Source organism: Syngnathoides biaculeatus, chromosome 1 (genome assembly GCF_019802595.1).
Source record: "Syngnathoides biaculeatus isolate LvHL_M chromosome 1, ASM1980259v1, whole genome shotgun sequence".
NCBI lineage: Eukaryota > Metazoa > Chordata > Actinopteri > Syngnathiformes > Syngnathidae > Syngnathoides > Syngnathoides biaculeatus.
In genome coordinates, this window is record NC_084640.1 from 1,671,330 (window position 1) to 1,692,845 (window position 21,516).

At 42.4% G+C, this 21,516-nt stretch overlaps 2 protein-coding genes across 6 annotated transcripts; one reads left to right on the plus strand and one right to left on the minus strand.

Moving 5' to 3' along the window:
- The first annotated feature begins 55 nt into the window (after positions 1–55).
- On the plus strand, positions 56–17,352 carry cdcp1b (CUB domain containing protein 1b). Of its 5 annotated transcripts, none has more exons than XM_061820407.1 (14): positions 5,008–5,149; positions 5,326–5,414; positions 6,760–6,984; positions 9,274–9,615; positions 11,342–11,557; positions 11,697–12,047; positions 12,169–12,384; positions 12,771–13,127; positions 13,673–14,032; positions 14,124–14,321; positions 14,394–14,750; positions 15,706–16,062; positions 16,148–16,229; positions 16,537–17,352. In XM_061820407.1, exons 2-14 carry the CDS (start codon positions 5,354–5,356, stop codon positions 17,027–17,029), a joined length of 3,615 nt encoding a protein of 1,204 aa, XP_061676391.1. In that variant the 5' UTR covers positions 5,008–5,149; positions 5,326–5,353; the 3' UTR covers positions 17,030–17,352. The 5 variants fall into 5 exon arrangements, with proteins under 5 accessions (XP_061676637.1, XP_061676549.1, XP_061676391.1 ...); XM_061820491.1 differs by having other exon boundaries at positions 5,015–5,149; positions 5,330–5,414; XM_061820565.1 differs by lacking the exons at positions 5,008–5,149; positions 5,326–5,414 and adding an exon at positions 57–317.
- Positions 17,353–18,428: 1,076 nt separating this feature from the next.
- On the minus strand, positions 18,429–20,558 carry LOC133503540 (tetranectin-like). Its single transcript, XM_061825253.1, has 3 exons — positions 20,462–20,558; positions 20,197–20,289; positions 18,429–18,835 (listed from the first exon to the last, which is right to left on the minus strand). Exons 1-3 carry the CDS (start codon positions 20,556–20,558, stop codon positions 18,429–18,431), a joined length of 597 nt encoding a protein of 198 aa, XP_061681237.1.
- Between the last annotated feature and the right edge of the window lie 958 nt (positions 20,559–21,516).

Below are 21,516 nucleotides of genomic sequence, written 5' to 3' on the forward strand. Positions count from 1 at the left end.
TGAAAGACAGTGATGTAAATCTTTTACGGAATCCTCATAACTGAAAGAATCGATTCAAAATGGCGACAACTACTGAAGGCTGACCTCGGTTGGCGGTATTGGTTCATTGCAAGCAGCACAGCAAAGAGCTTTAACCCTGAAACCACCAACAGCAGCCAGTTCATGTCCAACCACTGATCTAAAAAAAATAAATGAATAAATACTGGATGGCTGATTGGCCACCAAAGCAGAAGTCGCTATCTGCCATCTTGATACTCCCAAAACAACCATGCCGACCTGTGCAGCCAGTTTCGTGGCTGTGAGAAAACATTCCACAGGTAAGTTAGAAAGATTTATTTTGACACTGTTAAAGTTTGTTTGTAAAGTTTTTTTAATTATCTGATGAGCTTAATTCGCTTGAAGAAAGTTTGGTTTACGATTGTTGTTGTTCACTGTTCACTTTCTGCTTCACCTTTCTAAACTGATGGTTTTAAGCAAAAAAAGCAATGTAAATATATTCCGAAACTTCATCAGTGGATAAGCAAGAAAACACATTTTCTGTGTAATTTTTGATGAATTTCGTAATACAGAACTCTGAAAAGTGAATTTGATTTTCAAATGCGAGGAAACAAGTTTAACTTTTCTGTCTGAAATGGGACATCGCAGAGACAACAAATGAACAATGCGATTAGCATGTATTTTCCCATTGTGAGGCCTTATTTCCAAAAATATATCTAACTGATTGACTTAAAATGTAATGTTTTTATGACAAAAAATGCTATGTTATGATGGTAGAACTTCACAGTGTATTTTGGGAAAAGTTAATGTCACGGAAATCGGGCCCAAGGCAATATGCAAGGTTTCCTGGTAGTCACGGTGTTATGTCTTTCCTTTCCACTTAGCCTTTTTTTTTGGGGGGGTTACCGAGTCGAATTAAAAATCCTTCATGTTACCAGAACTGAAAAAATGTCAAGCTCACACGACCAGTTTTAATTCTACATGCCAAACTTTGAGGAAACCCCCGCCATAATCCAACCTGTAAAGTTTGTAATTTAGACCATGTCGTCCACACGTTTGGGAGTACCAAGATGGCGGCCAACGGCTTCAACCAATCGACATATCACTCGATCGATTTTTTTTTTTAGATCAGTGGGGGTGCACAACAATAGTATCTAAGTAGGCGTTGCTTAGGTTCCCTGCGCGGATCTATGCATTTTGTCTATACGTACATGGAAGTGTCTACCTACCAAAAAAAAAAATCATCCTCACAATAGATCCTTCCAGGCTTGCCTTGAAAATGTTTTTACCTAATGGGAAATAAATTCAATATATTACCAAATTAAAGGGAATGTGAGGAGGGTTCATATCATTTCATTTCATTTTTTTCCACATAACATGACAATGTATGACCGTCATTTGTTTTCTATTTCTCGTGTTTCTCCAGAAATGGACATATGATTAGGTACGCTTGTACAATGTAATGAGATTAAATATTCATTTAAAAAATAATCTATAGTTATTGAATGCGTAGAGTGCTGTACAACTGCATCAAACTGATTTCTCAAATGATAGTGAATTTATTTAATTGCGTCCCAATGTTACATGATATTACAAACTCAGCTTGGGCTGTTAATTAAAATAAGTGAACACGTAAATAAACAAGAGGAGCAAATAAAATTATATAGATTCATCTTCTGTTCTTTTTGAGAAAACTCACAACAAACAGCAAGTGAAACAAGTTTCATGGAATATTGGACCCATGGCCCGGCAGGCTTTTCATGAACCATGCACCTCGTTACTTACTGCATTTTGCACAATTACCTGCTACACAAATACATCTTAACGCAAATAACAAGCCAAACTTTTTAAGTGATTAATTGAACTCGGTGGTCAATAAAGGAAAAATATTCATCGTTGTGTAGCCCAATCTTACCGGGATAAAATTTGGAAATACCACTGGCGTCCATTTCCTCCTATTTCCAAATTGTGTTGAATCATTTCTCAACTTTTCCCACCATCATCGTGACAAGCATTGTATCTGCCAAGTACCTCCATCCATTAATTTTCTTTGCCGCTTATCCTCACAAGGGTCGCGGGGAGTGCTGGTGCCTATCCCACCTGTGAATGGGCAGGAGGCGGGGTACACCCTGAAGTGGTTGCCAGCCAATCGCAGGGCACATGGAGACAAACACCCACGCTCACAATCACATCTAGGGGCAATATAGAGTGTCCAAATAATGTTGCATGTCTTCGGGATGTGGGAGGAAACCGGAGTACCCGGAGAAAAACCACGCAGGCACGGGGAGAACATGCAAACTCCACTCAAGCGGGTCCGGGATTGAACCCGAGACCTTGGCGAAGGTATGGAAATACATTGTTTTGATAGCATAAAACTCAAGGCAACATGCTGGCTCTTAACAACTTGCAATAGGTAACTTCTTTCTTCTTCTCAAAATAACGATGATGCAAGTTTTACTTTTGTACTTAAGTGTACTTCAGTCATTACTTTTTCCCCCTTTCGATGAAGTACAGAAGTTGAACATGTACTTCTACTTTGTACCAGCGTGTGTTTTCCACAAGCACGTTATTTGTACTACTTCTTCAGTAGCGACATTTACCACCTCTGCCTGGTAAACCCAGATACAATTCAAATATACTTGTAGGGTTTTTCTGATAAGGCGGCACAATGGATAAGCTGGGAAAGTATTGGCCTCACAGTTCTGGGGACCCGGGTTCGATCATGGCCCTTCCTGTGTGGAGTTTGCATGCTCTCCTCATGTCCGTGTGGGTTTTCTCCGGGCACTCCGGTTTCCTCCCACATCCCAAAAACATGCAATATTAATTGGACACTCTAAATTGCCCCAAGGTGTGATTGTGAGTGCAACTGTGGGTTTTCTTCGGGCACTCCGGTTTTCGTCCCACATCTCAAAAACATGCAACATTAATTGGACACTCTAAATTGCTCCTATTTGTGATTGTGAGCGTGGCTGTTTGTCTCGATGTGCCCTGCGATTGGCTGAGAACCAGTTCAGGGTGTACCCCGCCTCCTGCCCATTGACAGCTGGGATAGGCTGCACCACTCCCCACGACCCTTGTGAGGATAAGTTGCAAAGAAAAATGGATGCATGAGTTTTTCTGATATTTTAGATTTCCTTTTAACATAGTGTAAGGAAGAAGGGTTTTTTTTTCATTCTGACTGAGTTGTGTTATGAGCTGTTCATAATTCCCTCCACCATGTTTCAGGCCCAAATCCACCTGAAGAAAAACCAGCTCCTAATAATAATAATGCATTATTATAGGTATGATTTTCTTTTAGTGATAAGAAGCAGTGTTTTGTTCATGCCAAAAAACAACAACACAGATATAGATTCAGACAACCACGGATGGGAACCGAAACTAGGCTGCCTACACAGAAATCAGGGGTGTGAACTACTTCACTAAGAGTGCCGGACAACCTACTCACCTGTACTATAAAGTGCACCTCACTCCTGCTGTAAGATTTGCCGTGAGTACCCTCAAGTGGAATGAACAAACTTGAAAATTAGCCCCACCCATGTGGAGTAACCCACAGTTTCACACTATGGTCTGTATGTATCCACGTTCTTCAACTCTGGATTTTTAGTCTCTGATCAATCTGACTCTGCATCCAAAAGAGTGGTCATCTACAATGCGAGTGTTTGGGAAGGTAACATTTGCCATGAAACTCTATTCCCTGGTATGAAAGCCTGCAGACCGGAGGCCCTCACACGAGCACGTGTGCCGCTTGTCCCACTTTCACACTAGCTCTGGAGGGGAGGGATTCGTGACAGCTGCTGATTCTTCACTGAGCTCCCTTGTTTGCGAGCGCAACACTTGTAGCTGCTGCGACGCCCACTCTACATTCTGTTAGACTGGTTCAACGAAAAACTCTCAATGGCCTTTGCGTTCGCATGGACGTGTGTTGGTGGGAATGTTGCAGAGTGAACGATCAAGACAGTAATTGTTGAACCTATAAAAGACAACAAAACCAGGGAAGGGCTGTATTTATTTATATATATATATATATATATATATATATATATATATATCGTTTATATATTTATAGTTTATATGTGTGTCGCCCCCAGGTAAGTTTGTGTTCAGGAATTTCTCCGTCATGCGGCGTGTGGAGGCAGGAGGGAACCTCTGCAACGCTCAGAGTGAAATTAATTTTTCAGGCTTACTAGCGAGTACCAAGCGTGTTAGTCACGTTTCCATCGTTTCACTGTGGACAGGTAAAATGATGTTCATAGAGCAGAAAAACACAGATTTCCCAAACACTGATGATGGACAGGAGGCATGCAGTGTCTTGCTCAAGAGCACAACAGCAGTGCAAAATGAATGTTGGCAAAATTGTGTTGTCTAATTTTGGCTAGTGTTTACAGATCCAGAAATAAATCTACTAAATGCATATTCGAGCCACCATTACAGTCCCGAATTTCCACGTTTTTGCAGTTAATTCACTTCAACGTGATATAAGACAAAAACATCCACACCAACGGACAAACTGGCGGTAGGAAGTTGGGACAAGTGGATGAAACATCTGCCACTTCATAAACCAAAGTCCTAAAATCACGATGGATTAGCTTCTTGCCATGTACTGCCAGGATATACTAACCGTTTAAAAAAAAAAAAAGTGTTGGACAAAAAAACAAACAAACAAAAACAATACCACATTTACAAAAGTGTTGTCTATAACTTAAATTAAAAAACACTATAAATCTGTTTGAGTTATTGAGGTTAAACTGACAACAAACCAGACTGTTGAAAGTGTGTAATTGATTGTCTTGTGATTATTATTATTATAATCGCGCTTCCCCCCACCGTTCTAACCAACCACCCACCCCTGTGGATTTCAGTGGGCCGAGCCCCACCACCGTCAGCAGCTCGCATCGCCCCTGCAGCCAAAACCCCCGTGTCAGTTTTTCAAGGGCTCGTCGTCGTCACCCTGCGTGCTCTTCGCTCCCTGTCTGTGAACACCATCTGCAGCATATTCGAGTGCTTCAAAATGAAACTGTCGTCGAGCTACACAGAGGGCATAGTTTGATTATTTGTGCGAATCGGAGGTGACGTCACAAGAGAAGGACTGAGCGAGCTGTTACCTGTCAGGTTCGAACAGATCGGCGTGCGGGCCACGCCCCTTGCAGTTCAGGTAAGCAGGAAGTTGTCGCCTTTCACAGCGCCCCAGTGCAGGACCCAAAAATGCTACTTTGAAAAAGTACCATTGGGCTTTATTACGTTTTATTTTTTGGGGAGAGGGGGGGCGGTAAAAAGAAATGATCTAAAACCCTTCCCCTGGTCGTTTTTTTTTTTTTTTTTTTTTGGAAGTAAGGAGGATTGACCCGGACAAGCGAACATGCGGCTGGTCACCTGCGCGCCGCTCGGACTTTTCTTGTTGCTTGTCCTCGACTCATCAGGTGAGCTTTATGCTGCAACGGATACGTTATTCAATGAAGTCATTATTTTTTTTAAAACGTATTTTCCTCAAATATATGTCACGGCGGAACTGGGTGGTGCCGTGTTCGACGCGTGCAGCTGCAAGTGAAGCCCCATTTGTTTTTTTTTTTTTTTTTTTTTTTTTTTTTTTAAACAGACTGACGTTGTTTCATAAAACTCCGAACGCGGGGAATGTAATGAGGAAAGGGATTTGGTCTGACACGTACAGCTTCCCCTTTAAAAGCTTTACGAGACATTTATGGCTCTCCCTCGGAAGGCTCGAATTGATCATCTCTCCATGAATAATTGACCAGCAATCTGCTACAGAGCTTTTTGTGACTTGTCTTTTGTGAAGCAGACGCTGAGACCTTTTAATTGTATTGGACTGGAGTCCGTTTTAAAAGTTGACGTGAAATTGTGTGAACAATGTCAAAAGTCATTTAAAAAAAATACATCATAGAGTAGTTATCCATTGACACCATGTAAAGAAATGTTTCCCCTTTAGGACTGGCAGCCATATAATCCTAGAAAATAGTGCACATTTGTAAGTGCAAAAGTATTTTGAGCTACGCTGCCATTAAGTTATTGCAGCAACATAAGAGGCAAAGCAATAATCTACTACTGTGTCCGTCTGTCCCATTGCATACATGCATGCATACAGAATGTGTTGTCTTCGAACTTCTTTTCAAAGAAAACCTGACCGGTCTGCTTCACTCTTTGAAGATTTTTGAGACAAAGGTTACAATCCTCTGATGGAGACTGTTACAATATCATTTAGAGAGTCAACAGACCCTTCCAAAACAAATGTGTCGAGTTAATGGCTATTTATGATTGCTCTGATGAGGGCCCATGAAAAGGAGGGCCAATGGCAATTCTTGGACCTGACCAAGAGAACTATTGATCATGAAGGTCTGTATTTCCTGTGTGTTCATGATACAGTACGGTTTGAAGTATGGTACTTGATTGACTTGGTCAGAGGCACATTTTGACTTTGAACTTTTCAGTTTGCATTTGAACATATGAGCGATTTGGATTTGTTTTGTCACCTCAGAACCTCTGCAACAAATTATTTAATAGCTTTTGGACAATAAGATAAAATGATAGTTGTAGCGCTATCAAAATTCAGCCATGACCTTGTTTTGTAAGCCACAAATAATACATTGTAAATGCAGAACATCTGACACAACTCTAGTCTTCGATATCATTCGATATCGAGCTCGTGGCCCTTCTGAAATAAACGCAGCGTCAGTGTCTCGATGCGTTTATGATGCGTCATGCTTCTGTTATTTTATGATTTGGCTGACTTCCTCCGATCCGTTTCCTCAGAATGCTTGCAGCTGACTGTCCGGCCAGACAAAGGCTCATCAGTGACGGTGTCAAATGCCCGGCCCTTGGTTGAGTGCACCGTGTGTACTGTCGGGGGTGTAAATGACACGCAAACGCTTTGCCACTCGATTCTTGCTCTGGAGCCTGAGAAGGAGGTCAAGTTGCTCTTCAACTGCTCCCATCCCGTAGAAAAGTCTTACACAGTCACGATTGGCCAGGTCATCGGTGAGTTCACAAACGACTTCTAATATCAGTTTGGTATCCAAAATTTTGTTTGGCTTGGTGGGAACAAACAATTTAAAAAAAAAAAAATCCAACAGCATTTTGAGCATAGTCCTCTGTTTACCTTTATTGTCAATGCACATGTGACATAGATGCATATTGGCGAGTGTCAGAACTCAAAACTGTTATTGTCCAATTCCTCTGACAAATGGCTCTTCCGAGAGCTCAAACGGTACTTGCTGTATTTCTATTGTGAAGCCTCAACTGCATGTAAATGAACTACTGTGCTCGGATGCTGGGTCCAATCATTTTCTGTGCTCTGAGAGAAGTACAATATTTACAAATATCTGAACTTAGTGACCAATGGGATCAAGTAAACCTGAGACCAATTCTGATTACTGATTTTGCATTTTTAGAGATCACACTTTAAAAGCAGGTAAAAACTGGACAGTGCAGCCTAGCTTAGGCAAAATGAAAAGTGGGCCCATCACTTAGGACAAAAATCTTTTCCACTGTTTCCTTGCATCCGAGTCATGTCTGAGCACTGTGACAGTTGGTGCTTGCTCTGACCTTTTCAAGTGTTATCCCAAGTTTCAAATCCAACGTTTCTATAACTTCAAACTCAATTTTCTGCGTGAAGTACTCGACCAAATGTTCTGTGGTGAAAGCCATCAGAGCTATCAAGAGCAACTAGATCAACATCTTGTTGCCAAGAACGTGTGTAGTACCATAATTTCTCGAGTATAATGCGCACCCCCAAAATTGACCTAAAAAAAAAAAAACAAAAAAACAGGAAAACCCTACTACCAATGTACAATGCGCACCACCAATTTGCTGCTACCCGTATGCTCAAAATATTGGGAATTATTTGTATTTATATTTTGTTAGGTTTGTAATTGTATTGTTTTTCCAAAAACATGTCTGTACAACAATCATTAATATTTATTTTTGTGCATGTACTGATGCAGCGGTAAGACATATCTTGGGACAAGACACAGGACAGGCTTGTCCTGGTCCCTGCAATTGTCGGAACAGAATACCTCAACCAACTCAAATAAATGCTCAACGATGGCATAAAATTTTATTCATACTGCTGATAACACATATTACTTTTTTAAATAAATAATTTAACAGTGTAACTTGCACATTTTTTGCATTAAATATTTGTGCATAAAATGTTTGTGCATAGTGCAGTTTATCCACTATATTACACATCCTTGGCCAAGACTTCAAAAGAGGCATCGACTCATCTCCAATGAGAAAAAGATCCATAGGAGCTACCTTTGGTGCTGTGGAACTCATCATTGATGACTTGATCCAGTTCAGGTGCCTCCTGCATTGCATCATGAAGAGTGATCCCATCTTGCTCCACAGCATGTCATCCTCTATGTCATCCATTGGGTTTGTGAGGAAACATTTTTTGAATCCTAAGAGTCTTGGTTCCCTTTATTCCTCGTTATTGTCAGCGCTTTGAGGGAAAGGGTCCACCATGCTAACAGTTCAGCTGTAGCCCTGTTCGGCTGCAATCTGTAGCAGCTCTTCATGGCATCAGGTCAAGATCAAAATCACAGCTCAAACTTCGTAGAATTTAGCGTAATGGGCACATTTAGAAAAGAAGAGCGCATTTCAATTGTGTGCGCTATACTTTTTTTTTTTTTTTTTTTTTAATGATGATACAATCGTACTATGTAGTTTCAGCTCACGTTGTTTTACTTCCGGTTTGGCTGTGTCAGCGGCCGGAATGATGACACTTTTCTTTTAAAAGCGGCAGCATAACTAGCCCTTGTAGTTGACATTTTTTGTCTTCATTAAAGTTAAAACAAACTCAGGCGCAGTCGTTAGCAACAAATATGCTACGATAACGATTGTTAAATGCGAAATTTCCACCACCCTGCGCCCCCGAGGAGTTCAGAGTTCAGGTTAGTGGTGCACATTACCGTAATATAAATAAATGTGTAACAGAAGACATAGAATATCATATCGAAATTTAAATGCATACCTTTTTTTTTTTTTTTTAACCACTCTATGTACCTGGATGTGACTATACAATGTGATTACATTTTTTTTTTATTTTTCATCCATACCTAAATATAATGTGCTGTATTGACTTTTTGAAAATATTTTTGGAACCAATTGTGCATTATTTTTGAGAAATTCCATTACTATCACAATGTCCAGAAAAAGAAAACTGCAACTGCTAAGTCACAAAAGAGAAGGGTCCGCAGTATTTTTTTCCCCTTCCAGTTAAATAATAAAACAATGTGTGCATGTTCTCTTCTGTCTGTTATGCAGAATGCACAAAGGACACTTGCATCCCTTCAACAGTCAAAACTCAGCCCTCCCTCCTTAACGAGTTCCCCAGAACATTCATCTGGACGATCAAGGCGCCTGAAAAGACAGTTGTGGGTTTGGATGTCCTCGGAGAGGGACTGCGGGAAACGTCACAACGTTGCAATAATGGATATCAGTATTCAGTAGCCATGTTTGAAGGGAACGGCAAAGCAGAGACTCACTACTGCAAAGCGGGTTCTGTGACCCATTTAGACCTGCTCGATCAAGCTGTCGTGTCTATGCAAGTTCAACCGAAGACTCAGGTGGAGTCTGTGGTGTTTCAGGCCTCTGCTGGACCACTAAGTAAGTTAATATGTTGGTTACACAATTTGTACAGAATTAAAACTTGATTCACTGCACAACTACTTTTGTTGTAATGAATCGGTGGTAATCACAATGTGACATTCAATTATGAGCGGTTTTAACAAAGTTACTGTTACACTCGCTTAAGGTACACACACTCACACACGCACACACTCACTCCCTCCTGGAAGTTGTCACCTTATCTTGGTGGAGGGGCTTGTGTATCCCATTGATCCTAGGTGCTACGATGTCAGGGGCTTCAGGCTCCTGCTGGAATCACACATGACAAGCAGGTCCTAGATGAGGGACCAAAGCACGGCTGTGAGACTCCCATGATGAAATACTTAAATCAGTCGAGGTTTCCATTGCCCGGACGTGGGTCACAGCCCCGCTTAGTGACCTTGTGTATGAAATGCACTATTCAAATAAATTTCCTTTGCTTCTGTGCTCATCACCGATTGTTCAATCTTAAGGGTGCACTTGGGACCAGGATACCCGAGGTCACAGTTCAATATCCTCTGGTGGGCTCTTCCGGAAGATGGGGTACGGAACCCCCTGGTATGGGCTCTCCGGTCCCTGTACTACCGGCATCAGGGTTTGGTTCACATTGCCAGCAGTAAGTCGGTCTTGTTTCCAAGGCCAAGGCTCCCATTGTCACCGATTCGGTTCATAGCTTGATTGGACAGAATTTCTAGGCACAGCTGAGGTGTGGTTCAGTGGCCTCAGTATTGCATCTCTCCTTGTTGCAGATGATGTGGTTGTGTTTGCTTCATCAAGCCATGATCTCCAACTCTCACTGCAGCCGAATGTGAAGTGGCTGGGATGAGAACCAACACCTCCAAATCTGAGACTATGCTCCTCAGTCGGAAAAGGGTGGCATACCATCTCCACGTCAGGGATAAGATCCTCCTCCAAGTAGAGGAGTTGATGTAACTTGGGGTCTTGTTCATGAGTGAGTGAACAATGGAATGCGAGATTGACAGCCAGTTTGTGCAGCATCTGCAGTAATGCGGACTTTGTTTTCATCTATCGTCCTAAAGAAGGAGCTAAGTTGTAAGGCGTAGCTCTATTTTAACCAATCGATTTACGTTTCTACCCTCACCTATGCTAGCTAGCTGTGGGACATGACTGAAAAAGAACAAGATCCTGGAAAAAAGGGGCCAAAATGAGTTTCCTTCGCAGCGTGTCCAGGCACTCCCTTAGAGATAGGGTGAGAAGCTTGGTTATCCGGGAGGGGCTCAGAGTAGAGCTGCTGCTCCTCTGCATTGAGATGAGCCAGATGAGGTGGCAAAGTCATCTGATTCGGATGCCTCCATGGTGAGGTGTTCCAGGCACGTCCCACCGGAAAAAGACCCAGGATACGCTGGAGAGACTGTCTCTCGGCTGGCCTGGGAACGCTTCAGTATCACCTCAGTAGACCTGGATGAAATGGCTGGGAAGAGGGAACTCTGGGCGTCCCTGCTAGAGCTACTGTCCCCACAATCCCTACCTTGGATAAGCGGTAGAGAGTGTGTGTGTGTGTGTGTGTGTGTGGTGTGTGTGTGTGTGTGTGTGCGCGTGTGTGTGTGTGTGTGTGCGTGTGCGCATATAAAATGTACACCCACAGCTTTTACTAGTAGATTTGAGTAGGCTTGATTTAATTTGGTAGCCTGAAATGTGAATGCAACTGGTTTGTGCCCAAGATTGTTTTTTAAAAAAAAATCTCTGGTACCACTCTCTTGTTTAGAAGGTCGAACTGTAGTTGTGACCATCGACTCCAGCACGACTGTGACGATCAGCAGGTTCTCGCAGGAACCGCAGTGCGAGCTGTGTTCCGGTGTCGACTCGGCCCGCACTTGCAGCCAGACCGGAAAGACCCTGACCAACGTGGAAACTCTCTCACTGGAATTCAGCTGCCTCAAACCTCAAGAGGCGTTCAGTGTGGCAGTGAAGAAGACAATAGGTGAGCTCTTTGGCTCTTTCAGTCATATTTGTTGAGTTGAAAAAAAAACTACACCAATAAGGGAAAATATTTAAAACGATTGCTGTATGCTATAGAGGAAGTAAAGGGAACTTCACATTATATTGTACTTCTCTCCTAGAATGTACCAAGAGCTCATGCACACCTACTGAAGGAGAACTTGATCCAAACCTCTGGAAGGACTTTAAAAGAACCCTAATCTGGGATATAAGTGTCCCAGAGAGAACCATCTTGTCCTTGGACCTGCGTAGTGACACACTCAAGCAGATATCAGCACCAGATCAATGTCAAGAGGGTCCACAGTACTTTGTGAGCACAGCAAGCAGCAATGGCCAGATTAAGACCAACACCTACTGCAGAGGTGGACCGGTGTCCCTTCTGGATTTGCTCGGGAGGACTGCCGTGACCATAGAGGTGCCCCAAGGAGAAGAACTGGACCAGATAATTTTCACAGCAAAAGCTGCACACAGAGGCAAATGTCCTATACACTTATTATATATATATATATTTTTTTTTTACATGGTTATTTACATATCCTCTTTTGTTTGTTTTAGAAATCCTTGTCTTATGTTTTATGCTTCCTCTCTCATCAGTTGGCAGAATGCTGTCTGTGACCCCTGACCCGGAAACCATCATTATCATCACCAGAGACACCATGGACCCCGACTGCAGCGTGTGTGTGGACAAAGTTCCAAAGCAGACATGTGATCCCAAAAGTATAATCCTGAGAGAATCTCGTAACACCTCTGTGGAGTTCACCTGTCCTCACCCCGAGGAGGTCTTCACTGTGGAGATCAACAGAGAAATTGGTATGCAAATGTAAACATTATGTATTTTTGCTTATTAACCCGGTGGCGGTTCTATCAGTGTGCCGACAAACAATGTGCTTGCTCAATCCTCTGACCCCTCTAAATTATCTAAACTTATCCATCCCCAAGTTGTTTTGGGACTGCTCTTGTTTGGGGAAAAAAATTCTTCCTCATGGAAGACTTTTAAATCCATCTGTTCATGCATATTTTCATCCATTTGTCAGTTAATAATGTTGTAAGTGCAAGATGACTTCTGAACACCCTGTAACAGAAAATATAATTGCTGCGGTGAGCAGTTAAGTAGCACAATAACTACAAAAAAATATCTCCGTTGTCACAAACGTCTGTCGCAACTCATCACCATTTGTGCTTTCATATAACATTAGACTGCACCGCCACTTCCTGCTCTGGCAATATTGTCCAGCCGGAGTCCTCACTGTTTCCTGACTTCAACCGGACCTTCACCTGGGATCTGAAAGTCCACTCCACTCGGGCCTTCCAGCTGGACTTTCCTGAGGCAGGAATGCAGCAGATTGCCAGTGAAGAGACTTGTCCAGATGAGCACACATACGTTCTTGTGACTTATCTACGAACGGGCCCTGCCAACATTGGAACCTTCTGCAAGGGAGGTTCCGTGACGAGCATCCAGGTGCGCTACAAGGGCCGCGTCTCTCTCCAGGTTCCCCGGGACAGAAAGATGGATCCGGTTGACTTCAAACTCAGTGTTGGGCCTGAGACCAACAGTAAGAGGATAGATTTACAGTACATATACCACATTTCAAACTGGTGGCCCGCGGACCAAATCTGGCCCCCAGATTGGTTTATGTGGCCCAATGAAGCAAACCAAAATAGCTAATATTTGTTCGAGTTTTATTTAATTTGAAATAGCAATCCCCCTTTGAAGAGAAACATAATAGTTTAAAAACATTTTATGGGGTTCTGCCTTTAAAACTGGTTACACATCCCTGTGTTCTGTATACTATATCCAGTTACAGTATATGAGGTAATATTTCATTTAAATGGGTTCATATAAAACCGCCACAAAAATTGAAAAAGACAAAACTGCGGTCTTGTATGATAGCAGATGGTTGTAGAGCCAATTTTTGTGTGAGGCAGACTTGGAATATTTGGGTCCATTTGTGAAATGTACAACCTAAGAGAAATTGAGCTTTTGAGCTTCCACTGTATTTTAACAGGCTCCATCTATTACAATGATGATGATTGTTTGATGTGATGGACATCTGATCGTCCAGTCTTGAGCCAGAATATTTCCCTGTCTCTTTTTCAGTGTTGGCAATTGTGAAAGTCAACCTACCGCGAGGCGTCTCTGACACGACCTTCATGTCTGCCAACTATCCCAACGATTTCCCCGACGACCAGCAGATGCAGTGGGACTTCGCTGTGCCCGGCATGCACAACTACACCGTACATTTCCACGGTCACACGGCTCCGGAGTGCCTCAGCAAAGACGTGGTAGTGGAGTACAAGAAACAGGACAAGAAGGTGACCAAAGTGGCACTGACCAATAAGCAACCGGAGCATCAGCAGGGCAACTTTGAAATGGTGCTGAAGAATTGTGAAACCAACAGGACGTTGCAAGGACTCACTTTGAAATACAGCGTGTCTGTTATGAGAAGTGGTCACCCAGGTACAATACTAGTTGTGTTTTTTTTTTTTTTTTTGCATAATCTTGAATTATATTTCTGTATTTAACGGTCTCCTCCATTTTTTCCTTTCAGTTCTGTGCACTGTGGACCTTACCAAACAGCCCAAGGTATCCCTGCAGATTGAGAAAGTGGGTTCTGATCCCTATTGTGAGATGAGCATGAACTCAGAAGTTTTAAAAAAGATAAACGTTGCGGGAGGCGGTATGGCCGACCTCTCCTTCCTCGACTGCCCCAACGAAGACGTACGATTGACAGCTAGTAAAGTTATTGGTAAGTTTATATTTATTTTTTTCTTGGTCAGTGTTTCTCAATAACCTAACTGAGAATATTTACCAATGCCAGGTTGCCAGAATGTAGCTTCCTGCTCTGAGACCCTCCTCACCGTACCCACATTGGATTCCTGTCTCCGGATGCCCCTCCACACCTTTACCTGGCACGTCAACATCCCTCAGGACAGCACCATAGATCTGGTGTCACCATCAGGGGGTCTTCAACAATCAGTGCCAGGCCAGGAGTGCAACGCCACCGTCTCCCTGCATGTGGAGGAGAGTGAAGGCTTCTTTCTGGGAGATTTCTGCGCCAACGGGATTATCCAGAAAGTTCATGTGCACGCCAACATCTCCATCACAGCGATGACCCGAGACTTCACCAAGACGAAAGGACCTTTTCTCAATGTAACGTTCAGTGAGGAGATCCCAGGTAATCTTCTACCCTCACATAAACATAATGGACAAATTAGCTCTTGCAGTAATAATACAAATGACTGTGGTCCCAACCCCTATGTTCTCATAATTGACTGTAGGCATGGCAGACAGGGTAAGGCGAGAAATCCCGAGTTACAACAAGACCAAACATTGGTGTCAATGAGAATAACCTAAAACTGAGCTCCCTTTTTATGCGTGTGTGTCCGTGTGTGTCCGTGGGTGTCCGTGTGTCCATCCGTGTGTCCATCCAATCCTGTGCACATTGCCACCTATTCCATCGTTCTGGATTTATAAATGATGCTTGCAGAAGAAAAGCTCGCCTCAAAATAGACACAGTAGTAGTTTTAGGCTTGTTTTCTGATGAAGTAGCTGACCTATTTAACAGACTACTGTATTGGCGTGTAAAGTGGAACGTCATCACGTGTCCCTTACCACCAAGTAATTCATGTTCAGGAACCCTAATTATCACCTATCGTATTACCTCCTTGCCCCTGCGTTTGTTTATGATTTTATTACGCAAAATTTCATGGGCCACATAAAATGACGTCGTGGGCTAGTTGTGGCCCGCATGCCTTACCTTTCACACCTGTGCTCTAAATACCATTGCTGTAAAATTACTGTGATGTGCAATGCTTATATCTCACTTTAGTATTGTGTGTGATTTAAAAAGATCAATTAAGACTCATTGTCCCATATAAAATGTCTGAAGTGATTTCCACCTTCCTCTTTTAATGCAACTAATTCTGTAGATCGGATATTGTTCCTAAATCCCCAGTGTTGAGCTGGACAAGTAATTTCATTTTTTTTTTTTTTTTTTTGTATTGTAGTCCATTGGGTGGCAATAATTAAGGTTAAATAGAGCACATTCAAAGTTCTTCCACACGAGGGCGCTGTTGAGCTTGCACACAAATGGGCGTGCTGAGTTCTTTTGCTTGTGCCGTTTTTCCCAGAAACCATCATTTATAAAGTCAGCCCCCATAAATCTTCTCCAACCCTGCTGGCCACCCCCAACTGGCCCAAAGGAATGAGGCCTTCGTCTACCGTGTCCTGGATCGTCTCTTTGCCGAGCCAGTACCAGGCACGGGTCCAGGTCGTCAACGTCACCCAGCCCAAATGCAAAGACAGGCACACGGCCATCAAGGTCAAGATGCTGGGCTCCGAGAAGGAGCTCCTGAGCCGCCGCGAGGACGAGAAGACTGACGACAAGCTCCTGGTGCCTCAGAGCTTCTATCTCAACATGTCCAACTGTATACCGGAGGATGGAAGCTTTGGAGCAGTCACCAAAATAGTTTTAGAGCCAAAGACCAGTAAGCAAATGTTCAATTTGGGCCCAATGTGACTGGAAAAATCAATTCACAAGACTAATGAATGCGTTTTCTTTTGCCTTGACAGATCTGTTAGCCATTCTTCTTGGAATAGTGGGAGCACTTCTTCTCCTCCTCATCATTTTGGCTGTCGTCTGTTTCTTTGTAAGGTGAGTTCATTTGCAGGAACACCCCCAAATAATATTAGGAATTTTTAAAAATGTATTTGATGACAGATCATCAAAAGTTCACAAATCACTAAAATAAATAGATTTGACGAGATGACATAAACTGACAAAAGCTGAAACCGTAGGCATTAGTTTTTTTGAACAAACAATACTGTTTCATCAGGGCTTAGTTTCTATGCATATATTGCTTTTCTAATTCCATTTTTTTGGATGCACATATTCAAGCACCATGTTTCTGTGCTACTTAAAAGTGACAAAATATCAAAATTTCTGCTCATTTTTCAAACAGAAAAAGGAAAAAAGAGCGCTTGGACAAGGAGGCCTCCATCTACATCGGCAGAGGCAATATTTTCCGTCCCGGCGAAAGACAATTCAGCAAAGCCCGGTCCGACAACGAGTCCCACGTGTACGCGTCCATCGACGAAACCATGGTGTACGGTCACCTCCTGGGGGAGTCCAGCTACGCGGACAGCATGCAGGACCATTTCAAGGGAATGCAGTTGGACTCCTATCACACGTTTACAGGGCCCTCCGAGCTCCCCGTCATCAATGAACCGGAGCCGGAACCCGAGGTGGACCACTTCAACACATTCCTGGACCCGTCCCAGTCGTTCCTCCCGCCTCGGCCGCGCACGCCCATCGACCGGCAGGACAGCCTGGGATTCCAGGACCGCCGAATGGTGGACAATGAACTCTATACCTTCAAAAACACCGGGGAGATGAACACCATCCGACTCTCGGGTGCTGACATGGAACCGGAACTACCGACATCAGAGTTGTAGGACGAGAGCTGTGTCATGATGATGATGATGATTCCTGTTACTTGTCAGAAATGGGAATTTCTGTGCCTCAGTCTCACTCAGGGAATCTTGAGTTGAAGCAATTTTTAAACTTGAGCTTTATCGCAATTTTCAAAAGCTTCCAGAAGAGGAGCTCTGGACTTATTGGTTTGTTTTTTTTGACTGTTTGTATTTTTGCATCTCTGCTCATGTGGTTTGGATTTTAGAGCAGGGATTTAAGTTTTTTTTGTTTTTTTTTTAAAGTCTGTTTTTATTTACTTGTAATTTCAGGGTTTTTAAAATAATAAACTTTGGGAAAAACTGGACTGCCTTCACTTGACCAAAGCAACACTGAGGTTTTGAATTCTGGAGGATGAATATTATGTCCACCGCAGGAATCTGGTCTTTAACATGGAAGGAAAAAAGGAAAGAATACTAAGCTTCAGACCGGCAGTCATAGTAGTCCAAGCTTACATAGTTTATTCCCACCAAGTGCTATAATTATGAAAAATTGAAACGACTTTTAGGCAGGCACAGTTGATTTGCGCTTCACATCCGCCTCAAATGTGAACTTTGCGGTTTGAATCCCAGCTCTGGCCTTCCTGTAAGTTTTCACAGGGTACATGGGTTTCCTCTACATGCCAAAGACGTGTGCGGGTACTGCCAACTCTGCTAGAATTAGCTCCAGCTCGTCCGCTTTCTTGATGAGGCCAAGCAGTATAGAAAATGGATGGAAGGTAATAGAATTAAAAAATAACTTCTTTTGAAACAAGTCCAAAATTGTCGTTGATTCGAAAATAGGTTGGGAAAGTTTGCTTTTACAGTTTATTAAGGTTTCAGGTTACATCAGGCTAGACATTCGCTAAACTGCTGTTTCCAAAACAAAGATAGGTTTAAAAAAATATATATTCTTCAGGCTCAATGTGAGCCTTGTCAGTGAAATACAGAATGCAGCATAGTACAATTTTGACAGGCACGTTATGAAATAATTGATCTTGTGACCCAATTCATATCGAAAGATCTCTGGACACTTGGTACTCTTAAACAACTGAAGACCTTAAGTGGGGAAAAAAAGTTGCTTGTTTTTTTTTTGAACAATTTGGTCTCATTAGATTTTTTTCAGATTACAATGTTATGGCTAGTAGTGGTGTTTTCTATATCACATGCAGCTCTAGTTACATTTGTAAAAGGAATGTAAAAGACTTGCAATATTTCTAGTTTTACTTTTGTTTGGAACAGAAAGAATGGAAATTACAGCCATGCAACTGACTGCAATTATCAAATTCAGAATGAAATTCATAACCAAAAAAAAAAAAAAAAGCCTCTTTGAAAAGAAGGTAAAGTGGCATTGCAGCAGAAGTACACACCAAGCAACTATTTAGGATGCGACTGCGCACGGGGATCACACGACATTGAACTGGCAGACAGAGGCCTTCTCGTCTCGGCATTTCTCATCAAACCATTTCCCTTGGGCGGCCCCCGAGAGCACGGCGCAGTTCTGGGATTGGCCGCCGTCTGGCTGACGGCCGCGGCTGCCAGACGTGTCCCAGTTCTTGAACTGGATGCTGGCACCGCTCTGGTCCGCCCAAGTGCCCTCGGTCACCATGTCGTTGATGCCCAGCCAGACTTGCTCATCCCTGCCCACGCTGAGGCGGAGGTAGTCTCTCAGCAGGTCGTTCTCATCGGCGGATGTTGGTGCAGCAAGGACGCCGCCCAGTGCGTTGCAGTCCTCGCTGGCTGTGTGGTACGACTTCTTCGCCGGGTTGGCCAACACGCACTTGCCGTTGATCTTTGTGCCCTTCAAACACACTACATAGATGGAGACATTTCAGAAGAATTATACATAAATAGCACTTAGAAAAAACTGTTCTTGATGATGACATGGATATATACAGTATTACCTTAAAAAGTTAAAGACAACAGAACTCAACTTAAGCCGTGATTCTTTCATACCACTGGGATGCTGAGTAACACTAAGTTAAATTTAAGTATAACAATTAAATTAGAGTATCTCTGTGATAGATATTTTGCAATATAAATATTTTTTCATTCATGATTTTAAAAAAAGTTCTCCTTGGAATTACTCCTGTAGCCTCATTATTTTTCAATATAAAGCTGTCATTTTTCCACTGCATCATCAGTGAGCGAGCAAAGTCCAATTGAAATTCCTTATTTGGAGCCAATAAAGGATTCAACATTAAGAAGTTTGGTATGAGTCCATCCATCTATTTTCTTTGCCGCTTATCCTCACGACGGTCGCGGGGAGTGCTGGAGCCTATCCCAGCTATCAACAGGCAGGAGACGGGGTACACCCTGAACTGGTATCCACCCAATTGCAGGGCACATAGAGACAGACAACAGTCACACTCACAACCGCACCTCGGGGTAATTTAGAGTGTCCAATTAATGTTGCTGTTTTTGGGATGTGGGAGGAAACGGGAGTGCCCAGAGAAAACCCACGCAGGCACAGGGATAACATGCAACCTCCACACAGGTGGGGCGGAGACAGAGCTGTGAGACGAAAGCTTACCAGTTCACCCACCGTGCTGCGTGGTACGAGTCATTATTTGTGAAAAAAAAAAAACAACTTTTGATTGATTGATTGACTAATTGATTAATTGATAGAAATAGCAGCTGGTCTGACTGATGATAGAACATGCAAGGGTCCTTCAGCACTGCAGATTTGGAATCAAATTTGAGACCTGGTTTGACAAAAACTCACTAGTGGAGTAATACTTTCCTAAATTAATTTTTTTAAATTCTGAAGATCATAAATCATGCTGTTCTGCTGCTTTATGGTAATGCAGTCAGGAACCATTTTAGCTCCCAATTTGGAAACAAACATAATCTCTTACCTTAAAAGTAGTTGTATAAAAGTCAGTCTGTTTGAATTTAATAATTCCTGTTATTGTTTTTTTTTCTTGCTGACTGGCTGGAAAACAATACATTGCTCAATTTTACAGTATCTCCTTATTTTTTCCTTGGTCATTTTGTGGCATGACCAGGGGCATTTTTAATAATCATACTGTAAAAATAAAACAGGGGAACACCACTTCAAAGTAGGACGTGTAGAGTCCATTTCAAATCCCAGTTTGGAACCCAAAATGGCTCCTCTTAAGTGGAGTCATTTGCGAGTACTGTACGTCTCTGCTCCATATGATGACTTTTACCTCTTTGCAAGGCCTGTTCTTCCTTCAGGAGGTTGAGGTCCTGCACGATGTCATTAATCTGCCTTTGTAAATCCTCAATGGCGGCATTATTGTCTAATTCAAACACACACACACAAAGATTGCACACATTTTCATATTCACTATACAAACTACTACTGATGTCCCTTTGATTACACTAAAACATCACATTCAATATATATATAAAAAAATAACAGGATTGCAATAGTATTGCTGAATACTTTGTTTTTTTTTTGGTGCAGTCTACCTTTTCGTACAGGCTTCTTCTTCGGTGGAGCCTGCTGAAGTGAGCAGTGGACCAGCATCAGCATGAGCACGAGGACGCACACACCTTTGGACTCCATGGCTACGCTGCGCTCGACTGACGACGCGCCAACGTGGAGCCTTCGCTATTTATCTCCTGCCTCCGAACCCTCCCTTTCTCTCTCTTGTGTGCGAGTATGTGAAAAATAGTGAGATGGTGTAAAACCCTCCTCAGTACTGATGACATAACCATGTGCTGTTTTTAATAGTATATTTAAAAAAAAATCTCATTGTGCATTAAGTAACCTGCATTCAAAAAAGATGGGGTATTTTTTTCCAGAATGTGTGCCACATCCTTTCAGGACAGGCTTCTCTTGTGTTTCAAATTGGTTAATGATTTTAGTAATGATGTACTTCAACTGATAACTCATTGGAAACTGTGAAATGTCTCATTTCCATGCCAAACTGTTTTTTTTTTTAAAAAGTGACAATTCCACAAAATTGGTTTCCTAAATTTGCAGGCCGGGAACAGGAGTTTGCTTTGGATCGGCCTAAACTCAGACTTTGGAGCGTGTGACAGACGTCTGGAATCGTTTCTTCCCATCTGGTCTCTCTTTATTCAAACCGTCAGCCTGAGCCACGTGGCAAAAACAACAAGGTGCAGAGATTCTGGAAGTTTCCTCAACTATGTTACATAATTACAGAACCCATTTTGACCTTATTAAAAAATATAAAAAAATATATAAAAAAAGCGGCTTCTCCAGAAAAAAAAAAAATCCTTCCAATAGGTGAAGCTAAGGTCAACTCATATATCGGAATTAACTGATACGTTTCCTGGTTGAATGAGAATTGGCTCGCATTTTAACATCATGAGACAATGTCTAACAATTTACTGCTACCTTGCCAGTGCGAGTCATCAAAACGGATATCTTTGGCGCTGCACTTATAGTGACAAAGTGTCATCATAAGGTTGCAAAAGTCATTCATGACATCCTTGGATCTGGATTGGTCGACTTCTGGATGAAACAGTTTTTGCCGTTCAGTCACTTGTTGGAGATC